The 21,458-nt window shown below is 45.2% G+C and overlaps 2 protein-coding genes across 3 annotated transcripts in view; one reads left to right on the forward strand and one right to left on the reverse strand.

Annotated features, from left to right (window-relative positions):
- PIWIL2 (piwi like RNA-mediated gene silencing 2) overlaps positions 1-12,669 on the reverse strand; it is a 63,393-nt gene extending 50,724 nt beyond the window's left edge. Inside the window, exons 1-4 of one of the 2 annotated variants that reach the window (XM_082200269.1) lie at positions 12,563-12,669; positions 6,952-7,150; positions 1,110-1,188; positions 212-335 (exon numbers count right to left, since the gene is read on the reverse strand). In XM_082200269.1, the coding sequence (XP_082056395.1) occupies positions 212-335; positions 1,110-1,188; positions 6,952-7,146 (398 nt within the window). In that variant the 5' untranslated portion in view covers positions 7,147-7,150; positions 12,563-12,669. Of the gene's footprint in view, positions 1-211; positions 336-1,109; positions 1,189-6,951; positions 7,151-12,017; positions 12,068-12,562 lie in introns of those variants that run through there. The other variant, XM_082200268.1, reaches the window with a different exon arrangement.
- On the forward strand, positions 3,667-5,998 carry LOC309519555 (tigger transposable element-derived protein 1-like). Its single transcript, XM_082200684.1, has 2 exons — positions 3,667-3,977; positions 4,622-5,998. The coding sequence occupies exon 2, from the start codon at positions 4,805-4,807 to the stop codon at positions 5,459-5,461; it is 657 nt and encodes a 218-aa protein (XP_082056810.1). The 5' UTR covers positions 3,667-3,977; positions 4,622-4,804; the 3' UTR covers positions 5,462-5,998.
- Positions 12,670-21,458: the final 8,789 nt, after the last annotated feature.

A 21,458-nucleotide genomic window follows, 5' to 3' on the forward strand; every position in this document is an offset into this window, starting at 1 on the left:
TTGTTTGACAACTAAGCTGTACGGGATTGTTCTATTGATTTCTTTCCTGCTGTGGATTGTTACTGTAATTTTGTGTTTTAATCTAAGTTTGGATATGTGTGTGCACGTGCATGTGTATCCCTCTGTACCACCCTAAGATTTTTATAATGAAGAGGGGTATATAAATAATTTTAATAAATTACTATATTCACCTCAGGATCACTTTACTCACCTGCCACGTCCCAGAAGCTGCCTTTCCACCTTGCTGTCTCCAGCTGGCCCTCCTCTAAACTCTCCATGCTGTGCTGGCAAGTCCACTTTGGGTTTGATCCGGATGTCACCCAAAATGCCTCGGCCTAAATAGAGTATAAAAAACAAGATAGAAAAGTTATTTTTACAGGTTTAGATACTACCCAAGGACAAATATTACTGAAGTATAAGAGAGAAGCTCCTATGTGATAAGGCTAACTGACCCAAAGTAGGCTTTGGGGCAGTCTCAAAACCAAGTCCCTAGAACCATTATGAGCTTTGAGGAGGGGCAGGTTGTACGCAGAGACCCCTCTAGTCCCTGGATCCAGCAAATGTTAAAATCTAAGAAAAGTTGCTGGAATAGCCAGGCTGGCTTCCTGGTGAAGTAATCAGCCATTACGGTAACAAAGGGCTCTGTGCCAGATGACAAATGGGTGGGGCTCCCTCCCTCAACTCACAGTTAGTTAGAAAGACAAAGACTGGAGTAGAGAGTTGCAGTTATGTGAGTCAGAAGCTGGAAGCAATGAAGCACGCTGGGAAAGCAGAGATCCAGAGCCCTGTCTGATTTCTGCTTGGATCCAAGGTTGTGGCTATGAGAGAAGCAAGGCCTTCTTGGGAAGTTAATGCTGTGAACCCCTCCATCATAGGCTCAGATTGTATATTTGTGTAAATAAACCATATATCATAAAGACACATTCTCTGCTGTCCCTCATTCCAAAGGAACACACGAACCTTGAGTAAACGCCTGAAACCCCTGGCATCTCACACTGCTCAGGGATTGGAGCGTCATGCAACATTATTGTTACAGGTGTAGGTACTACCTAAGGACACACATTACTGAAGTACAAGAAAGAAGCTCCTATGTGATAGATCTAACTTACCCAAAGCAGGCTGTGGAGCAGTCTCAAAACCAAGTCCCCGAAACATGGAACCCAAGGTCGAGGTAGATGTGGAATGCTCCTAAAATAGAATGGAGGACAGAGAGACTCTACCCATTATACCTACTGGTTAAGCATAAGGCCAACTGGAACAACTGCCAATGATAACTCTTGAAAATTTAACTAGAGTTTTGCAAACGAAGGAAATTTCTGCATCTAAGTTGCAAACCTAAAACTAAGCTAGAAGTTTTTCAGCAACAACAGTAATTTTGTTATTTGTATGCTGCCTATATGTTGCCCTAGCCCAGAGGAATAGTAAAAACACAATAAAACATCAAACATCAAAACCCTCCCTCAAACAGGCCCAAGCAGCAGCATGATAAGCTCTCTGCCCAATACAAATTAGTTCTACAAGCATCTAACTATAGTATTCAGAAAACAGCTAGTTTTCTAGCCATGTTTTATTTAAGATTCTTCTTGAATGTCTTTTCAAAATACAAATTTTAATTAATTAATTTTTACACACACAAAATACAAATACAAAAGAGAACGCCCGTTATTCTAAAAAATAAAATAAAAATAAATCTCCCTTTCTGAATGAGGTAGGAAAATCTAGCCAGTTTTAAAAGATTCACTTTTACACTTGACAATGTATCCTTGAACAATGTTTCTACACTAGAACCCTTTAGTTTTACTGAAACCTTGCTTTTCCACATTTCTCTAGAATGTTCCAAACTGCAATTTAATATAACATGTAGGCCTGGGCAATGTATTGAAACATCGTTCAGGGCCAGAGCACAATGCCGCCTTCACTCAGCGGGTGGGGCTTGCCTGCACCTTACTTGCCTTCTCCACTGCCTCCTTCCTCCCTGTGCCAGGTACTGGCAGGAGTGGCATTGGCTTTACCCAGGAACCTTGCAGGGCCAGGGCCGGTGCTGCTTGTTTCTCCCTCCATTTTTCAATATCACACTGTATCACTACATCGCTATGCTTAGCTGGTGAGACATCGCAATGTTGAAAAGCTGGCATCATCCAGCCCTAATAGCACCACACTATTCAGTAATGACCTAGGCTGTAGTGAGATCCTCCTAGAACATGACTCACAAGTAGTGATGGGCAATATCTGGTTTTCAACATCACAATTTATCACGAGCGAAATATCACGATATCATGATATATCACGATATATATCCCTGTGGTGGCAGAGGGTATGTCGCGCTTCCCTGCAGCAGCAGAGGGTCTTGCCGTGCCTCCCAGTGGCAGTAGTGGGTGCGCCGCGCTTCGCAGCAGTAGCAGAGGGCCTTCCTGCACCTCCCTGTGGAGGCAGAGGATGCCGCTGTACCTCCCTGCAGTGGTGGAGGGTATGCCGTGCTTTACATTTAAGGAGGGCCTTAAAATGTAAGGAAGTACTAGATTTTATAAAAATAATAAACAAACTTCTATACGTTATATTTAATATATTTTCAACTAATTTACGAGTAATTTAAGTGATTTAGTTAGGTTGCATCTGCTTCCCCACTCAGCGGTCTAAGTGGAATCTGTGCATGCATAAGCCCCACTGAGTTCAACTAAACTTACTTCTACTTTCCTGGGAGTAAGGTCCATTGAGTTCAGTACGGCTTGCTTGTGAGTTGACATGCATTTGCTTCCACTGCTTACTGAAAAACACCCTCCCCATCATTCTCACATGGTACCCAACCTCCTATTTCAGCCTAAGGCAGCCAGCTAAATCTTCTCCCCTCCATTCCCCCCACCCCAACAAAGCCCTCATCTCACCAATCTCTCCCTTTTTATTAAAGGGAGGGAAGGTAAGAAAACAAGCAAAAAGATACAGTGGAACCTCATGTTACAGATGGGATCCGTTCTGAAGGCCCGTCTGTAACATGGAACTGATGCAAGCTGAAACGCCACTTCTGCAAATGCATGAGCGGCGAAACCCGGAAGTAACCCGTTCTGGTACTTCCGGGTTGCCACAGGACGCAACACGAAAACACGTAACATGAAGCGGACGCAACATGAGGTATAACTAGTGGTACCCTGGGTTAAGAACTTAATTCGTTCTGGAGGTCCATTCTTAACCCGAGGTACCACTTCAGCTAATGGGGCCTCCCACTGCCGCTGCTGCCACTTGGTTTCTGTTCTCATCCTGAAGCAAAGTTCTTAACTCAAGGTACTATTTCTGAGTTAGCGGAGTCTGTAACCTGAAGCGTCTGTAACCTGAGGTATCACTGTACTACAATTGCATTTTATTACCAAAAGTGGGGGAACAGGACAGCAAAGGCTGCAATTTGCTAGCAACCATGTCATCCAGATATTCCTCCACTTTATTTTAATTGCAATATTTTCAATAAAATATATTTAAAAGATAAAAAAGTAGTGAGCAATCAAAGTATGGCAATTCCAGAGTAAAGGGGTAGTGGGAAGCTAACTTAACAGAAAAATCCTGTCTTTTAAAATCATTTTCCTTTTCTCGTGTTCTAAGTGATGACTGAGCAACAGCTATTAATATGCAGGACACACAGCAGAATTCGCTATAGAGAAGAAACATTCCTCCTATCAGTTACAGTGGTGCCCCGCAAGACAAATGCCTCGCAAAACGAAAAACTCGCTAGACGAAAGAGTTTTCTGTTTTTGAGTTGCTTCGCAAGACGAATTTCCCTATGGGCTTGCTTCGCAAGACGAAAACGTCTTGCAAGTTTGTTTCCTTTTTCGTAAAACCGTTAATACCCAGGGTGCATTGCTTGAAGAGGTGCAGTTGCGACTTGACTTTGAGGAGCAACACATAGCATCCGGTGTGGTAGCCTTTTTGAGCTTTTTAAAGACTTTGCTGAATTTTTGAAGCTTTTCCAAAACTTCTTTTGCAGCCATTTGGTAAGTTAAACTTTTGAAACTTTTTTTGGGGGGGTTTGGATTTTGGGTTGGGGTGTTTAGAATTCAAGGACTTGGTGTTGGGGAGAGGTTTGCAAGAATCTGGGAGCTTGTGTGGTTTTTTTCTGCATTTTAATGATTTTTTGTGACCATTGGGCCATGGTTTTTTTAAAAAAAAAATTCTGGGTTTGAATTTCTGTGTGCTGGGTGGCTGGGGGAACAGTTGGGGAGGGGTTTGCAAGAATCTGGGAGCTTGTGTGGTTTTTTTTAATTTTCATGATTTTCTGTGACCATTGTGCCATGTTGTTGTTTTTTCTTCAAAAAAAATATCTGAGTTTGAATTTCTGTGTGGTGGGTGGCTGGGGGGACAGTTGGGGAGGGGTTTGCAAGAATCTGGGAGCTTGTGTGGTTTTTTCCTGCATTTTTATGATTTTCTGTGACCATTGGGCCATGCTGTTGTTTTTCAAAAATAATTTCTGAGTTTGAATTTCTATGTGGTGGGTGGCTGGGGGAGCAGTTGGGGAGGGGTTTGCAACAGTTGGGGAGGGGTTTGCAATTTCTATGTGGTGGGTGGGTGGCTGGGGGAACAGTTGAGGTTTTTGAAGACTTTGGTGATTTTTAAAGCTTTTCCAAAACTTCTTTTGCAGCCATTTGAGGATTTTGAAGACTTTGGTGATTTGCAGCCATTTTGTAAGTTAAACTTTTAAAACTTTTTTGGGGGGTTTTGGATTTTGGGTTGGGTGTTTGGAATTCAAGGACTTGGTTCTGGGTTTGAATTGCTGATTTTCTTTTTCTTTTTCTGAGTTTACGAAGGTAGGAGCTATGCTGCCATGGGACCCAAGAAGACTGCTGCTGCTGCGGAGGCCGGCGAGAGGAAGAAGGAGAAGGTGACGCTGGAAATGAAGAAGGAGATCATCCGGAAGCACGACAGTGGAATGCATGTGACAGACCTCGCGAGGGAATACGGCAGGATCCCATCGACCATCGGCACCATCCTGAAGATGAGGGAGAAGATCCTTGCGACTGATGCAGCCAAGGGAGTCACCAGGATCGTGAAGAACCGCCCAGCTGTTCTGGAGGAGGTCGAGAAGTTGATGCTTATCTGGTTAGAAGAGAAGCAGTGTGCAGGGGACACAGTGACTGAGGCCGTGATTTGTGAGAAGGCCAAGGCCTTGCACGCAGACCTCGTCTGGCAACAGCCAGGAACCTCAGGCGAGCCAGAAGTCTTCAAGGCAAGCAGAGGCTGGTTTGACCGGTTCAAGGCAAGATCTGGAATCCACAGCGTGGTCAGGCATGGAGAGGCTGCCAGTTCTGATGTTCCTGCGGCTGAAGACTTTGCAGCGGAGTTCCTGGAGGTTGTGAAGAAGGAGGGCTACGTTCCACAGCAGGTCTTCAACTGCGACGAGACCAGGCTGTTTTGGAAGAGGATGCCCAAAAGGACTTCATCACACAGGAGGAGGCCAAGTTGCCTGGCCACAAGCCCATGAAGGACCGTCTGACCCTGCTCTTCTGTGCCAACGCAAGCAGTGACCTGAAGATCAAGCCCCTGCTGGTGTACCACTCGGAGAACCCACGGGCCTTCAAGAAACACAAGGTCGACAAGGAGCAGCTGAGTGTCATGTGGCGATCCAACAGTAAGGCTTGGGTCACACGTGTGCTGTTTGTGGACTGGGTCAATCTTGCTTTTGGCCCTGCTGTCAAACAGTACCTGCTGGACAACGACCTGCCGCTGAAGGCTTTGCTTCTGATGGACAATGCTCCTGCTCATCCTAAAGGCCTTGAGGAGGACTTGTTGGAGGAGTTCAGCTTCATCAGCATCATGTTCCTGCCGCCTAACACCACGCTACTGCTCCAGCCGATGGATCAGCAGGTCATCGCCAATTTCAAAAAACTCTACACCAAGGAGCTTTTCAGGCGATGCTTCGAGGTGACTGATTGCACCACCATCACCCTGCGGGAATTCTGGAAGGACCACTTCGACATGGTCACCTGCTTGAAGATGATCACCACGGCCTGGAACGGGATCAGCCACAGAAATTTGAATTGCGCTTGGCGCAGCTTGCGGCCAGACTGTGTGGCACCAAGTGACTCTGATGCACCAGAGTCAACAGTGGTGCAGACATTGTTGCCTCGGGGAGGACCATGGGCCTGGAGGTCACAGAGGAGGACGTCAGCGAGCTGGTGGAGGAGCACGACCACGAGCTGACCACCCAGGAGCTGGTCGAACTGGAGGCAGAGGTTGCGCAGGATCAGGCCTCGCTGGAAGAGGAGGAAGCAACTGAGGAACGGCTGTCCTCCAAAGAACTGAGGGACATTTGCCAGAAGTGGAAGGAGGTGCAGGCTTTTGCAGAGCGGTACCACCCTAACAAGCACGTGGCACATGACCATGCGAACACTTTTGATACGACGGTCATGTCGCCTTTCAGGGAACTGCTGAAAAGGCGGATGAAGCAGCAGACCATGGACAGGTTCCTCAGCGAGAAGCAAAGAGTGGAAGAGGAACCTTCTTCGAGTGGTCCCCCAGAGTCTTAGAAAATGTATGTACAGTACACTTTGTTGATTTTTAAATGTTTTTCTGTCATGTTTAGAAACTTAATTTATTGTTCCTTCAATTTTTGAAATGCTCTTTACAATATGTGTAACTTTAAAGAGCAGTTAATAAACTCTTGTTGTACCAAATTTGGCTTTGTTTCGACTTTTTTTTGACCATAGGAACGCATTAATTGATTTTCAATGCATTCCTATGGGAAACCGTGCTTCGCAAAATTCGCTAGACGAAAAAACTCGCAGAACGAATTAATTTCGTCTTGCGAGGCACCACTGTATAGTGAACCCAAGTATGCCATGTAACATCTCCCTGTACAGCATTGTGTACCAAAAGAACAAGGGATCTAGTTTTAGCATGAACCTGCAGGTACTGGCCAACCACTTTCCAGCAAAGTATCACTGCTGGAGATTATAAAAGTTGTATATTTACCTGCTGCAAATGTCCTGGTTGTTTCTGTACCATCTCGCATACTCTTTGCATCCTACCAGCTGAAGGAATGGACCTTCCTCTACTGTATACATTATCTTCAATCGTAAGCAGCTGTGGTGGAGATTCAGGCACATGGCCACTCTGAGGCATGTGGAAAGATGCACCACCCCGAAATGGGGGTCTTGTGGGATACATGATACTGTTTGAGGGGGAAAAACACATTTCAGAAGCATACAGCAAGGGGCTCTCTATAGTGATCCCAGTTCACCATGCCAAATTAAGTCTGAAACAAGACTACAAAGATGCCCTTGAACCATCTACCAAGACTAGCACAATCCACCTCTACCACCATCAACATCTCATTTTATTGCCACCCCCCAACCCTAGGTCTCCTATCACTCTCCTTAAATAGTGAAGAAAGACCTTCGCATGAATTAGGTTCTCATCATTCTACAATGTACTTCCAACTCCCCGCCCCCATGAACACTTCCCTCCCTCAGAGAATAATGCAGAAGAAAATGGCCCACACAGACCAACAACAGCCTAAGCACCAACAATGGTAGACCTTAATGAGCACAGATACACCAGACTTAAAACTGGTTAAACAGACTTCCGGGTTAGCGCGATCGGCAAATGGCGGATTCCCTCCGAGCTCCGGAGGGAATCGGCTTTGTAGAGGACGGGTCCTGCCGCAGCGGCGACGCGGGGACCCTCAGAAACCACAGGCGCGGAAGCCTGTGGACCTGGTAACTCGGCGGGCACCATTTGCGCCCTCCCCGACCAGCAAAGAAGCCTTTTTAAAGGCTTCAGAGCCGGTGACAGAGAGTGGCGTGGTGCTGTGAGTGGATCGCTTCTTCTACGGAGTGAAGCCGCGAGCCATGGCCGGAGAGCGCTGACTTCTTCTTTGAACATTTGGGCTTTAAAAGTAACAACCCGTAATACGGAAATTGGACTTTAAAATTTCTTTTAGTTGAATTTGGTACGACCGGGGGAGGTGCTAAAAGGAAGTCCGCCTCCCCCCCCCCTTGCAGGCATTTTTAAAGCAAGAATCGGATAACTAAGGTTGTGAGACTGTCTTTCTCTTGTTGAGATAAAAAAATTTAATTCCACGATTTGGTTACATAAGTTTTGTGCTGGAGGACTAGAATCGACTGTGTGAGTTGAAGTTTAACCCCCCCCCCCGGATCCGGGAGCGACCCGAGAGGGAGCCTGTGGAGGACTTAAATAGAGTTTGACAGCTGTCAAATGAGCTGTCAAAGTCAGGAAATTTGGCTTTGTGCTATTTCTACCGGTTATCTTTGTTACATTGGACTTTAAGCTTTTGGAAATAAGAAATAAGAACAAAATAACCTGACTGTTGGATACTGTAACCAGAATCCCTCTAGAGGGGGTTCTGAGATACTACAATGGCAGCAGATGGAAAAGTACAGGCAGAGTTGGATAGAGTGTTTCATTTCCTGGGAATATTGCAAGAGTTGAGTGATGTTATGGCTACAAATCTTATAACCTTGAACTCTAAAGTAAACAACTCTGTTGAAATCGTTGAGGAATTGATTCAAGGAGAATCAGCAGCTGGAGAAGAAGAAATTTGTGTTGTTTTAGAGGAGTCGAATGGAGGAGCTGAAATGTGGCAGGTGGAGAAGGACAACCAGAGGCCTGTCAGGATGGAAGTTAAGGAAAACAAGGTTCGGATGATGAAAATTTGGTATGAAATGAAGAATGAAGATTGGGGACTCCCTCCTATGGGGAGTCCGAAAGACCTTTGGATTACAAATTTGATAAAGGTGAAAACTGAAGCATTTGGAACATTTGGGACATTGGTATTTGAAAAGACCAAGAAACAGGATCTGGACCTTTTCTTTGAATATGGAGGCCTGGTTGGAAAAAATACAGACCCTAGTGGGTCAAAGCTGCTCCGAGATTTGATGTTCAACACCAAAGATTGTCAACAAAACCGGCTGAAAGGGACTGAAAGAGACTTAAGGGCCTCGGACGTGATAGACCCAGGCTGAGAATTGATAGATTGAAAGACAATTTCTGGGGAGCAAAACCGGGGAAGGGGGGGGAGATTTTGGAATCCAAAGGGGTATAATTATATGTTTTTATTGGATAAGTTGTTGGGTAACAATTATAAAAATTGGGAAACTCGTGAAAGGGAACTTGGGTCGACCTTAGAAAAAGGGGTAAATGTTATGTATTAAAATGAGGTTTAGAAGTTTAAATTTGATAAATCAAGATAATTTAAGTAAAATGTTAATAAGGGATAATTTGGGGATAAGAACTTGCTGAATTAACTATTGGAATAGGGATGCAAGAAGGGGAGGTGGGGGAAGTCCGGGAAAATGGTTAAGAAAGTAAGATTTTAAAACTATATCTGTTATGTGTCTGTATGTTGTTGTGTTTGTCTAAAAAACATTTTGAAAATCCTAATAAAATTTTTATTAAAATAAAATAAAATAAAACTGGTTAAACAACCATTCCCTCTCCCCATAGAGCCTTGGGATACAGTTCAATGACTAGCTAATGTGTTCAAAGACACTATTCTAAGAGAACCCTCTGCATATTCACCAAACTAAAATTCCAACTTTTTGGGTGGGGAGGGGGGGAGGCATGAAAGTGAAACTTTTATATAACCAATTAGAGAGGATTTTGAGAGGAAATAAAATGTTTGTACTTTTCCACAAATTCAGGGAAACTGTTGGTTATGGGGTGATGCCTTGAATGAGTTGTATCAGTGCATATGCCAGGGTTGAGGAACCTTTTCAGCAACACAGACCAGATCATCATCCTCATGGCTGCACATATCAACTTCTGATAATGAAGGGGGTTGCACTGAAACTTCTGCTGAAACAACGTCCCTCTCCTCTGTTTCAGCAGCACCTAGCTTTGAAGCACTAGCTTTGGGACTTGAGAGCACCAATGTCAGATGATAGGTGGGCAACAAATCCTCCTTTAAAGCCATCTAAGTTGGTGGCTGAGGTGGACTCTACACCTTTCCTCCTACCTGAGGCAGATTTTATTGCCAATACAAGGGAACCAGAAAACCTGAAGCAATGGTGACTTGGATGTCCTGCCGCACCCCAAGACTGAGGTAGCCTTGTGGTAGTGTGTGTATTTCTTAGGCTTGGTTTAAAATACTGTACTCTCCCACCTTCCCAGAAATATTGTCTTTTGGGTATATAACTCTGCTTAGGAACAGATGCAGAATGTGCCTTTATTTAATATCATCCCTGTCCCTTTTAAACTGCCACTCTGAGTCTTATGAAAGTTAAAGAGAAAGGATATATTTCACAATAAGAATGGTAAAGAGATGCATCAGGAGTTGTTGTTTAGTCGATTAGTCATGTCCGACTCTTCGTGACCCCATGGATGTCTGAGTTACTTGAGCCACGACAAGGCAGTGATCCATGAAGGGAGTGCCAGGAGTTAGACATCTTTAAAGAATCAATGTATACTGAATTCAGGCTTTTCAATTAAGTACTTTCTTTTATCTTTCCTGAAACTTCCAACATTCAGCTTCACTGGATATCCACAAGTTCTAGTGTTCTGACAGAGGAAGACAAACTTTCTCAGTGCCATGCATAATTTTGCAAACTTCTATCATGTCACCTCTTACTCACCTTTTCTCTAAACTAAAAAGTCCAAACACTACCTTTTCTCATAGGGGAGTCACTACTGAATATCCCCTTTTAGTTGCCCTTTCCTGAACCTTTTTGAACTTCACAGCAGGGGGTGCCACAGGGGCCGTGGCTCCGGGCACAAGATTTTTGAGGGGGTGTGAACCAAGCACCCACACATAGGCAACCCCAGTGTGGCCTGGTGCTCCTCTCCGCGCAAGGGCCATGCTGGCCATGCCTGCGGAGGCAGACAGGCAAGCAGCTCAGCGAAGTCCCACTTTGCTCTGGTGGAGGTGGCAACAACAACAACTGGAAAAGGGTCTATTTATTCCTATTCTTTGCTTCCTGCAACTTAACCAATTCCTGATCTCCTCTTTTTCCTTGACTGTCAAGCTTATGTAGGAGTCTTTGGTCCAAGCACACTATGTCAACTGGACTACCTCTACCTATAAGCTTACTGACACTCTCAAAGAATTCTAAAAGGTTTGAGAGACAGGACTTTCCTTGCAGAAGCCATGCTTGCTCTGCTTTAGTAGGGGTTTGTTATTCTATGTTCTTTACAATACTTTCCACCAGTTTTCCAGGAACAGGTGTAGTAAAAACCATCAGCTAGTTTAACAAGTGCTACGAATTGACAGCTAATAAGCTCTATTAATTTGGGTGACCCAAAACATTTTGGCACCTGACGTGAAGCACAAAATGGTGCCCCCTCCTCGAGCTGTTCGACAGTGGAATTTGCTGCCAAGGAGTGTGGTGGAGTCTCCTACTTTGGAGGTCTTTAAGCAGAGGCTTGACAACCATATGTCAGGAGTGCTCTGATGGTGTTTCCTGCTTGGCAGGGGGTTGGACTCGATGGCCCTTGTGGTCTCTTCCAACTCTATGATTCTATGATTCTATGATTCTATGATTCCAGGGAAGGAGGGAGTGAAATCTACATCAGCAAGAAATGGTGATGGGGGTGTGTGTGTTTCAAATCAACCTTATCTAACAGCTTAAGTGTGAACCAATAGCTGTAACCCTGTAAGGCCATTTCTATTCCTATTATCAACATGAATGTTATTTACAGGACTCCAGCAAGGCCCCTTTTTGAATTATTATGGGCCCAAGAATGACCCTTGTTCTTCCATTACCTTATCTGAACCTGCTGGACCTCCTAACCAAAACAACCTTGGGTGCTCTTCTGTAACTTTGCAGAAAGCAAGTTTGATACTTATTAAACTATACAACCAAATGAGAACCTGTAATGGAAAATCAATGGATCTGCTTCCATTTTGAAACGGTGTTCCAAGTCTCATGAATCTAGGGTCTTCTCAGAAGACTTAACTGCTGTCCATCCAGCCCTGAAGTTATTTCTTAATTGTTTCCTTCAAGATCAGATTAACATTGTCCAGTGCAGATTCCCTCTTTTAAAACCATGTGTACAGTTCACGGCAGTGGTTGTCCACATACCTGTGCAATATTGTATATTCACAATTCACACCCATGGCAATCTTGCAATTCCTAAACTGCCACCTGTACACCATCTGCTTGCCTTGTGAATGGGCGTTATTTATCCAGCTGGATAATGGTTTACTACCTCTCTCTCTCTCTTACACACACACACCTATGTGCCGATGTTGACAGTTCAATAAAGACTAAATAAAACCGACACAAAAACAAAAATCGAGCAAAAATACAAGAGCAGCCAAGGCTATCCGCCCCAACCCATCGTCGCCCAAGGCCCGCAGGACCCAGCGCCGCCTCCCAAGGAGCGCTGCCAGTCGAGCTGCGGCTGCGGGCCTTGGAGCCTGCGACCTGGGAGCGGCCAGCGGGGAGGACACGCCTCGGGAAGCGGGGCCGCCCTGCTCGGGCAGCCGGCGAGCAGCGCCCCTCGTTCCGCCCTCCGCGAGGGCAAGGCGCCCCCAGCCAAGCCCGCGCCCTCCTCCTCCTGCTGACCCGGGGCGACGGCGCTCCCTCCCCTCCGAAAACCGCCCCTGGCCGGACCCGCTCCTTACCCGCCCGTCCCCTCAGGGCGCCGGCCGAGCAGCGCAGCCCAGCGAGGCGGTTGGCGAGGCGGCAGCAGCGAGACCAACGCGCCCTCCTCGCGCCGCCGAAACCTCACGCACGCGCCCTCCGCCCAGCGCCCTCGCCAGCCCCGCCTTCGCGCCTTTAGCACGTGGCCGCCCCGCCCCTCGCCCCGCCCTGGCCCAGGGGGTTAGGGCAGCCCAAGTTCCCAAAGCAAAGGGTGGGCCAGAAGGAATAAGAAAGGCCCATCACGTCCGGCGCGAGCTTGAACTTACTCATTAAGAAATACGTCAAGTAGTTCATTAGGACATCTCGCCAATGAATGGTTATTAGGAGTATATCCCTGCCTCAGTCTGGCTTTCACCCACCACCGTTTAATGGTACAGTCTATAACTGTACCATTGGGAAAGGAGGGGGGAATCGGGAGCGCGTCCGTAGGGCGTGGTCAATTTCAAGGGCGACTTCCTCATAAGGTTCCAAGCGGCCGTTGGGGTTTGATTTTGAACTGCAGCCCCGCCTCTCTGGGCGGGGCCTCTGCTCTGCCTCTTGCCAGGGCAGTACGTAATTGAACAAGCTGCGTTGATAGATCAGGTGCAATAGAACTTGTTTCTCTCCTTCGAGCCCAAGAGACGGTTTGGTCGTAGCAATGCATAAATCATGAGTGCGTCGCTTCCTGTCTTCATCAGTTCCTCAGAACAGAGTCTGCTTGACGTCTTCACGCTCCCATGTTCTCAGGCAACAAAACAGACAGACCAACTCTTGCCCACTCTTCTCAGGCAGACAAGACTAAGTTAACAAAGCAAGAATTCGGCGCATCTGTGACCTTGAGTGGAGTCACTTTTGCAGCTTTTACATTATACTGTATTGGGTCAGCAAACTTTTTCAGCAAGGGGCTGGTCCACTGTCCCTCAGACCTTGTGGGGGGCTGGACTTTATTTTGAAGAAAAAAACCTGAACAAATTCCTATGCCCCACAAATAACCCAGAGATGCATTTTAAATAAAAGGACACATTCTACTCATGTAAAAACACACTGATTCCCGGACCGTCCACAGGCCTGATTTAAAAGGCAATTGGGCCAGAATTTGGCCCCCAGGGCTTACTTTGCCTACCCATGCTGTATATGTTTTGTTTTCCCCAGTATGTGTGTGTGTGTGTGTGTAGTAAAATACATTTCCTAACAAATACAGTACAAATACCAACATGCTCTATATGGGGCTGCCCTTGAAGATGATCCAGAAGCTGCAACAAATGAAAAAATTGGTGCGAGGGGCAGCCTGATGGCACCATGTGTCATCCTGAAAGCACTGCCCTGGCTGTCAGTGAACTACTGGGTCTTATCCCTACAATACAAAGCCATAAACTGCTTTAGAGACAAGTACTATTCCTAAAAGAGCACCTCTCTCAATACTGACCGTCTTGGGCCCTAAAATCAGCAAGGGAGGAACTGCTGGTGCTGCTGCCTCCAGGTGCTGTCCAATAGGCACTGACCTGCAGTGGGGCATTTGGGGTAATAATTCTCTGTTATAGAATGCCCCCCTTGTGAGTTGTATCTGGCTTCTTCATTATTTATATTCAGAAATAAATTTTAAGCATTCCTCTTCACCAAAGCATTTGATGACCAAAATGTATTCCTCCTAACAATCTTGAAATAATTTCCTATGAGGTTATGTGACTGTTCATGGGCCATTGCCAAGGGCAGCTGCCCCCTTAGATCAATCAGAATCAATCAAAATCTGAGGTTCTGACCCCCCCAAAAAGCATGACCTGCCAACAAAAATCCTGGCTACACCCATGCTATATCTTTGTTTGTCTTTGTTTTGTAAATTCATTTGATTTGTATGCTGCTTTTCCACAAAAAATCATGCTCAAAGCGGCTTAAATCAAACAGGAAGGCATTTCAGTTAAGGAGCTTGTGGATGTAATCTCAGAGCCTTTGTTTGTGATCCCTGGGAATTCTTAGAGAACAGGTGAGGTCCCTGCAGAATGGAGGCAGGCAAATGTCCCCATCTTCAAAAATGTTAAAAAAGAAGACCCAGGTAACTTACCAACCAGTGAGCTTCACATCGATACCAGGAAAGGTACTAGAACAGATAATTCAACAGTTGGTCTGTGAGCACTTAGAAAAGGATGCTGTGATTACTAAAGCCCAGCATGGGTTTCCCAAAATCCCAGTCATGTCAGACAAATCTCATTTCTTTTTTCCATGGAGTTACATGGATCAGGGGAATGTTGTGGACGTAGTGTATCTTGATTTCAGTAAAGCTTTTGATGTTCTTGTGAGGAAGCTGGTAAAATGTGGGGTGAACGAGGTGACTGTTAGGTGGATTTGTAGCTGGTTGACTGATTGAACCCAAAGAGTACTCATTAATGGTTCCTTATCATCCTGGGGAAAAGTGACAAGCGGGGTGCCACATGCTTCTGTCCTGGGCCCATTGTTGCTCAACATCTTCATAAACAACTTGGATGAAGGAATTGAGGGGATGCTCATAAAATTTGCAGATGACACCACACCGGGGGGGGGGGTAATGCTGCAGAATTCAAAATGACCTTCACAGATTGGAGAACTGGGACAAATATAAGGTTCTGCACTTAGGCAGGAAGAACCAGATGCACAAATATAAGGTGGGGGGTACCTGGCTTACTAGCAATACATGTGAAAAAGCTCTAGGGGTCTTAGTGGACCACATGCTTAACATAAGTCAACAGGGTGAGGCAGCTGCAAAAAAGTTAATGCTATTCTAGGCTGCATCAACAGAAGTCTAGCGTCCAGAACAAGGGAAGTTGAAGTCCCACTCTATCCTGCCTTGGTCAGACCACACCAGGAATACTGTGTCCAATTCTGGGCACCACAGTTTAAAAAGGATGTTGACAAGCTGGAACGTGTGCAGAGAAGGGCAACCAGGATGATCAAGGGTCTGGAAACAAAGCCCTATGAGGAACAGTTGAGGGAGCTGGGTATGTTTAGCCTGGAAAAGAGGAGATGGAGAGGAGATAGGATCATGATGTTCAACTATGTAAAGGGCTGTCACATGGAAGAGGGAACAAGTCCCCCCCCCCCTGCTGCTCTGGAGTGTAGGAGTCAAGCTTCAAATTACAAGAAAGGACTAAGCATCAGGAAAAGCTTTCTGACAGTAAGACCTGTTCAGCAGTGGAACAGACTCCCTCAGGAGGTGGGCTCTCCTTTCTTATAGTTTTTAAATTAGAGGTTGAATGGCCATCTGTCATAGATGCCCTAGCTGAGATTCCTGCATTACAGGGGATTGGACTAGATGGACCTTTTGGGTTCCTTCCAACTCTACAATTCTATGATTCTCTAATTCTCTCATATATATGTTAGAAGGGTGATAGCCTATATTTCAAAAGCTTTCTGCAACATCACAACCTGTGTCACATGTGTTTTTAAGCCTTGTGCTTTTTGCTCCAAAGCTTCTTTAAAAAAATATTATTATTATTTTATTTACAACATAGTCCACAACAACTCATACATACAAACCCACCACCATTGACAATTTAATTATCAAAATTAAACTCCTATCCCCTTACACAAAGAAAACATAACATAAAAATAAAAGACTTCCTTTATCCTGCAAATGGCCTACTTATTTACTTCTTGTGTACTGTTTATTTTATATGTGATTATTACAATTTTTCCTAATTATGACTTAAAAAAACCGCAAAGTCTCCTATAGAAATCAAACGAAACAAGTCCAGGTGTATATTTTGGGGCACTGGTTGGTAAAGTATTCTCTGCATTTCCCCCATTCTTTTTGGAATTCTTGTCTAGCTTGTCCCCTAATTGTCTCTGTTAATCTGGCCAATTCAGTATAATCTAATAACTTATCCTGCCATTCTTTTTTTGTTGGCACAAATTCTTTTTTCCAATTTCTGGCAATTAAGGTCCTCGTGTGCCTGTGGCATACAGGAATATTTTCCAATCCTCTTTTGCTATACCTGTGTCTGTTATTCCTAATAGGAAAGGTTCTGTATTTTTACGAAATTATATTTAAACATTTTTTTAAGTTCATCATATACTATATCCCCGAAGCTTTTGATTTTTCCACAGGTCCACCAGATCCTGTACGTATAAGTGTCCCTTCAGCTGTACTGCACCTGCAACTCAGGTTTGCTTTTGTTTTATACATTTTAGCTATTTTGGAAGGTGTTAAGTACCATCTATAAAACATCTTGATTAAATTTTCCCCTAGTGCTAAGGCAAAGCTTCTTCTTTCTTTTTTCTTTTTTAAATATTATTAAGAATTTACTAATGCAACTTTTAATTGATTAATGCAGCAACATACCTACTCTTGGGATATGGGTGGCACTGTGGTCTGAACCACTGAGACTCTAGGGCTTGCCAATCAGAAGGTCAGCAGTTTGAATCCCCACGACGGGGTGTCCCAGCTCCTGCCCACCTAGCAGTTCAAAAGCACGTCAAAGTGCAAGTAGATAAATAGGTACCGCTCCGGCGGGAAGGTAAACGGCATTTCCATGCGCTGCTCTGGTTTGCCAGAAGCGGCTTAGTCCTGCTGGCCACATGACCCGGAAGCTGTATGCTGGCTCCCTCGGCCAAGAAAGCGAGATGAGCGGCGCAACCCCAGAGTTGGTCACGACTGGACCTAATGGTCAGCGGTCCCTTTACCTTTACCTACTCTTACTCCAAAAGCCAATACACGTTTACTAAGAGATAAGTTCTTCCGACTCCCATGAGACCTATTTACCTGGGCGGAAGTAGCATTAAACTTCATAGGAATTACTTCTGGGTAAGTTTACCTTTTTAAACATGGACAGCATTGCGCTGTTCATTAACAAATCTGCGCCTAACTCCAATGGAAAGACAAGCAGCTTGCTTGGATACCTGCGCCCGCAAGGAACTGCTCCGGCCCTAGTGGGCTGTCCTTTGCACACGTGACTCTTTTCGGTGCCAGGACGCGGAAGCAGAAGGCATCCTCCGGCGTTGGCGGTGAGCACAGCAAGCGCATTGCCCGACTCTCGCCGGCAGCATGCTGGGCCCCAGGAAGGAGGAGGCGGCGGCGGCGGCGGCCCAGGTAGGAAAGGGTTAGTTCCCCGGCTGCCGCGTCTCCCTCCCTCCCTCCCTCCCTCCCTGGGCTCGGCTGGCGTTCAGCACCACGGCCAGCGACGCGGCCCGAAAGGAGACCGGGAAGCCCGAGGACGAGACTCAGTCCGGGGCCTCCCAGATCAGGGGCCGATTGCAAGGGCTCCTCCGGCCCCGAGAGAGAGGCTGAGGCGCTGCTAGGCAAGGCTGGACCCCGTGGCCTTGGCTGCCCTGTTCCGAGCCGGAGCCCTGGTCCATCTCCCTCGCCGGAGCTTCCAGCCTCTCTCTCTGCCCGTTGGCCGTGCTGGCTCATTCCCAGGCATCTGGAGCGCGCCGTGCCGACTACCGACAGGCCTCTGGGGCTCAACAGTGGAATAGTAACAACCAGGACAACCATTAGCATTTCTGCAGCACCTTCCCGATGTTTGCAACTGCCCTCCCTGAGCTTATTAAAATTCTTACAACCTGAAATTGCAGATAGGAAGCTCAGGCTGGATTGCTTAAAGCAGAAGTGCTTAACCTTTGGCTCTCCAGATGTTACTGGACTCCAATTTCCAACAGCCACAGTCATCATGGCCAATGGTCAGAGACTGAGCAGGTTGTAGCCACAACGACTATCTTCTATCCCCACTGATGCCTCTGAATGCCAGTTGCTGGGAAGCACACATGGCAGAAGTGCAATTGTCACATGGGGAGTGTGGTGTTGCATTCAAGTTCTGCTGGCAGGCTTTCCAATGGTAGAACAGAGTCCTGGACTAGATAGGTCCTTAGTCCGATCCAACAGGGCTTCTTACAAGTTCTGCAGTATCTGGAGGGCCACAGAATCTTCTCCCCTGGTGCAGGGAGATCCATGGATAGATATCCCAGTTTTCAAAGGGTTAAGAACAGCTGCAGGGAACCCAGTTTGACTTTGGACTTGACCACTAGTGGAGGAAGCTCTTTGCACCAATTTCCTGATTGAAGCTGCCTCCCATCCTCAACTCTGTTATCTGCACAAGAGGTGTGGACACCGGGAATAGATGTTGCATGAGAAATAATAGCTTAGACAGGACCTGCTAAACAAGAGCGGGTCTCTCTTCTGCATAAACACGCATACAAGTGCATTGTAAATTTCTTAAATATTACAAACAGTACCAGAGAACTTTTCTGTAAAAACAGAAAAGGGCGTTTCTGAACAGGAGAAACCAGCTGAAGGAACACCAGCTGAGAAAACCTTACTGTTAGAAACTGAAGTAGATAAAACTCCCATTGCCACCCAGGAATATGAAAACAAACCTCTTCTTGATCTTTTTAACACTCCTGAATTATATGCTAAATTTGAAATAGAGTATTTTATGTTATCACTGCAGTAAAATAAGCTGCAGTTTAAGAAGTAAATAAGTATTACATGTATTTCATTTGCCCACACCCCAAAATTTTCATTTTGTGCAAGAAAATTATTATTATTATTATTATTATTATTAATTTTATTATTCACGCCCTGCCCATCTGGCTGGGTTTTCCCAGCCATTCTGGGTGGTTCCCAGCAGAATAGTAAAAACATGATAGAACATAAAATATTTAAAACCTCCTGTTGCAGGGCTGCCAAAGTCAGATAGTTGTTTATTTTCTTGACATCTGAACAGAGGGTGTTCCACAGGGAGGGCACCGCTGCCAAGAAGGCCCTCTTCCTGGTTCCCTGTAACTTCACTTCTCACAGTGAGGGAACCACCAGAAGGCCCTCAGAGGTGGACCTCCATGTCCAGGCTGAGAGATGGGGTGGAGATGCTCCTTCAGGTATACAGGGCCGAGAAAAGAAGGGTCTTCCTCATGGCTTTAATGTTTCTGGAAAATTTATATTGCTTGCAAGTTACTATAAAGAGATGGAAGGGATTTAGTTTGAGGCATTTTGAAGTTTAAAGTAGTACTACAGTACATTCTAAAGTATTATCTAGGGTTTCCCAAATATCTGAGTTCGTTCACACATGCACACCCCTGAACGTCTAAAGTTGCCATTGACCCTGACCCATATTCTTAGAAAAGTAAATGAAAGAAAGTGTGCTGGTCCTGGGGGGGGGGGTTTACCGTGAGGCGTGGTCAGTGTCTGGTCCTGGGTTGAGGGTCTGGAGACTATCCACCAAGGGGGAAGCGGGGTCCAAAGCAAGAAGCCGGGCGTGGACGGGAACTCCAAAAGAACAGGTCTGGGTGCTGGCAGAAACAGGTTTCCAACAACGTTGCTCCTGTAACCTGGGACTGGGCTGACTGGCCTTTATCTCCTCTGGGGCCTAGGGCGGTCCCAGCCCACAGGTGACTCGCCTCTCCTGGCCTTAAGTCGAGCACTCCTCCTGAGAGAACTTAGTTCCCTCTGCCTTTCTGCCCTGAGCCTCTGCAGCTCAGGAGAGGCTGGAGGGTTACTGGACCCAGAGGCAACCTCACCTTCCCCTGTCAGGGCTGGGAGAGGAGCACCTGCAGGCAGTGGGTCCTCCATCACCTCCGGAGCCAGAGCGGATTCACCTGGTGCCTGCTCCTGAGGTTCCGGCACAGGTGAGGGCCCTTCAGAATCAAGGCCCTGCCCCGGCTCAGCCGGCCCTGGAGGCGGGGACTCCTGTGCAGGCTGGGATTCCTCCGGTTCAGCCTCTGAATCAGATTCCCAGGCCATCACAGAAAGTCAAGAAATATCAATATATATTAAATGTTTATTAATTATCAATCACCATTGCTAGGGATCTAAAAATGTGAAAAAATAAGGAAGTAAAACAAACAAAAACTATTATTTATTTATTTATTCATATACTGTCCTAGGTCCGCAGGTCTCTTTTTTAAAAAAATAAATTGTTATTGGTTTTACAATTTAATTTCACATTCACACATTAAATAGAATCAAAAAGTGTAAAATTCTCCAAATTCTCGGACTTCCTCCCTTCCCTCTGTGGAGTCTGCTAATAACCATTTTCCACTGCATATCATATCATCCTCTATTTAGCCTTAAAACTCTATTTATATCCATGGTTTTTTCACATTGCAGGTGTTACTTCAGTCCTGCTAATGTTTACAGTGTTCTCTTAAGTATGTTACAAAATTTTCCCAGTCCTTGTTAAATTTGTTATCATCCTGGTTCCTGATTTTTCAGTCATTTTAGCCATCTCAGCATAGTCCATCAATTTTGTTGTCCACTCTTCTCTTGAAGGTGTTTTGTCTTTCTTCCATATATGGGCTGCCGTTGTCACGTACATGAATAGTCTTTTATAATTCCTTGGTATCTCTGCACCTAACATTCCCAATAAAAAGGCTTCTGGTTTTTTAACAAAGGTTATTTTAAACATTTTTTTAACTCATTGTATATCATTTCCCAATATGTTTTTATTGCCTTACAAGTCCACCACATATTATAAAGGTGCCCTCTTTTACTTTACATTTCCAACATATATTTGAACTAGTCATGTACAAATTTGCTAGCATACTAGGAGTCAAATACCATCTGTACATCATCTTCATATAATTTTCTTTCAATGTACTGCATGCCGTAAATTTTAAATCCTCTCTCCACAGCTTCTCCCATGAAGAGTTGAATATTGTATCCAAAATCTCTTGCCCATTGTATCTTTACTGATTTAACCTCTTCATTCTAACAACCTCTTATACATTTTAGATAGTGCTTTTACTTTATTTTGCAACAATTAATTTTCAAAGCTTGTGATTTCATTACTGAATCCATTTCTTTTATCCTTTTTAAATACAGTACATCATTTAATTGATGGTATTGTAACCAATCTGTTAATGACTCTCTTATATCTTCAAAATTTGTTAGTTTCAATTAGTTTACCTTTTCATACCATAGATATGCATGCCAAC

Source organism: Podarcis vaucheri (assembly GCF_965113315.1).
Source record: "Podarcis vaucheri genome assembly, chromosome: 15".
Taxonomy (NCBI): Eukaryota; Metazoa; Chordata; class Lepidosauria; order Squamata; family Lacertidae; genus Podarcis; species Podarcis vaucheri.